Here is a 2,233-nt window from a genome sequence, read left to right as displayed (position 1 = left end):
AAAAAAAAAAAAAAACAGTTCGGTAAAGAAAATAATAAAATAATAAATGGCCAAAAGTAGATCTTGGGCATCATTCAGTATTAATTCTGCTTAAATACAAATTATGTTTTAAGCTCTTGTTATTGTTTTCATGAATTTAGTGGTTTGGTTTGGTTTTTTTTACTTTCAAGGTCTGCACCCACCGACATATCCATGATAACTTATAATACTGCAAACATGGAGAATCGGGTGGCTTTTAGTGATAGACTTATCATATTTGAATAAAAAATTGCAAAAGCAGTCACTATTTAGATACACATTCTACTATAATTTTGTCTTCCAAACTTCATAGTCTACAATGCAATCTCCCCACATTGCACCTTGCTGACACTCCTCACCTTGGTGGAATAATAAACAACCCTAAAGACTGAACAAACGTACAGAAAATGGGGGACTTAATAAAAAATACCTGGACCTTTTTGTTTTGCTTTTTTTTTCTTTTAATTATCATTTACAATGCAAATGTGTGTAAAATGTTCACTTACAGTCTGATCCCATGGATGTTAATGTATTAAAGGGTTTGAAGAAGACCCCTGATTTTGATGTGTGAAATAATCAGAAAGTCCTCCGGAAAGTCCCGTTGTAAAACTTGGCAAAGAAGGTCTTAAGGACTCACAGGGAAGAGTGGAGGGCGCCTGTGGCGACGTGGAGGAGGAGGCTGCCCTGGCCGTCATTGAAGTGCTGCTTTGAGAAGTCATTGAAGGGTGAGGAACATGGGGAAAAAAGTAACTCGTCTGTCCTGCTAGGAGATTTACAGAGCAAGGGTTTAGGGAATAGGTGCCGGAGCAGGGAACTGACAAGCCACACGGCACTGAGGCGGCCAGAGCTGCTGCTGTGAGGTGATGAGTGGCATAAGGTATCTCTCCATTGACTAGTCTATCAACACTTAACCCATTAGACGTGGAAAAGGAGTGGTTGTTTCCCAAGGAGTTTTGAGTCAACACTGAGCTGTAGGGCATGGGGTGGCTGGGGTAGGCGGACGTGGTCCCATTGTAACTCAAAGTGCTGCTGGCCCGAGGGTGGTGCAGGGAGAGGAAAGGGGACATAGGCCAGTACAAAGATCCTGCCCTATCCATGAATGTCAGTCCGGTGGAGGTGAGCCTGGCGCCCCGCTTAAAGGCCAGCTTGGCCCGAGAGGTGGTGGAGCGCCGGCGGAGCTTGCCGGTGGTGCCCCCGATGAAGACGTCGTCGCTGGAGGGGTCCAGCATCCAGTAGTTCCCTTTGCCCGGGTCGTCGTAGTGGCGGGGCACCTTGACGAAGCACTTATTGAGCGAGAGGTTATGCCGAATGGAGTTCTGCCAGCCCTGCTTGTTCTCCCGGTAGTAGGGGAAGTTCTTCATGATGAACTCGTAGATGCCGTTGAGCGTGAGGCGCTTCTCGGGGCTCTGCCGGATGGCCATCATGATGAGCGCGTTGTAGCTGAACGGCGGCTTCTCGTACTTGCCGTTCTTCTTCTCCCCCTCCTTCCCGCTCTCCCCGTCTTTGGCCCCCTCCGCCGCCCCCTTCTTCTCCTCGGCCGCTTTCTCCTTCTCCTCCAGCTCCGCTGCCGCCGCCGCGCCCGCCTCGCCTTTGCCCGCCAGCATGTCCGCCTTGGCCACCTCCAGGGCGCCGGAGGCGGTGGCAGTGGGGGGCGGCAGGAGGTGCTGTCCCTTCTCCTCGTCCTCCTCCTCGGCTGCGGCCGCTCGCTGGGGCTGCTGTGGCGGCGGGTGGTGGTGATGGTGGTGATGGTGGTGGTGGTGATGGGGGTGGTGGCTGTTGTGGTGGCTGTGGCTGCTGTGGTTGTTGTCGCTCTGGACGGCTTCGGGCACCAGGCTGTTTATGCTAAAGGAGGATTTCGGCAGCATTTTCACTTCCTTCCTATCTCCCATGTCCAACATCACACACTAGTCTGAGGGGGAAAGTTGCGGCGGCTGAAGGAGCTGCGCGCGGGGCGGCGGCGGAGGCGGCGGCCGAAGCGGTGGCGGTGGCCGAGGCGGCGGCGGCGGCACCACCGGCGGCGGTGGCGGCGGCAGCGGCAGCGCAGTTGGACCGCAGTCTCAAGCGCTGGCAAGTCATGTAGCACGGACAGGAACCGCCGAGGAGGGAAAAAAGTAATAGTAATAATAATCACGGATCAGAGAAAAATCAAACCGAGTCGGAGCGGAGGAAAAAAAATATAAAAACGGGAAAAAACCCTCTGAAACCTTTAAAAAAA

General features: G+C 52.3%; 1 protein-coding gene across 1 annotated transcript; it reads right to left on the bottom strand.

Annotated features, from left to right (window-relative positions):
- Positions 1 to 6: 6 nt before the first annotated feature.
- On the bottom strand, positions 7 to 2,187 carry FOXG1 (forkhead box G1). Its single transcript, XM_057376019.1, has one exon. It carries the CDS (start codon positions 1,914 to 1,916, stop codon positions 543 to 545), a length of 1,374 nt encoding a protein of 457 aa, XP_057232002.1. The 5' UTR covers positions 1,917 to 2,187; the 3' UTR covers positions 7 to 542.
- Between the last annotated feature and the right edge of the window lie 46 nt (positions 2,188 to 2,233).

This window comes from Malurus melanocephalus, unplaced genomic scaffold, assembly GCF_030028575.1.
Source record: "Malurus melanocephalus ecotype Western Australia unplaced genomic scaffold, MMel_1.1 scaffold_0, whole genome shotgun sequence".
Classification (NCBI taxonomy): domain Eukaryota; kingdom Metazoa; phylum Chordata; class Aves; order Passeriformes; family Maluridae; genus Malurus; species Malurus melanocephalus.
This window is presented reverse-complemented; position numbering and strand designations above follow the sequence as displayed.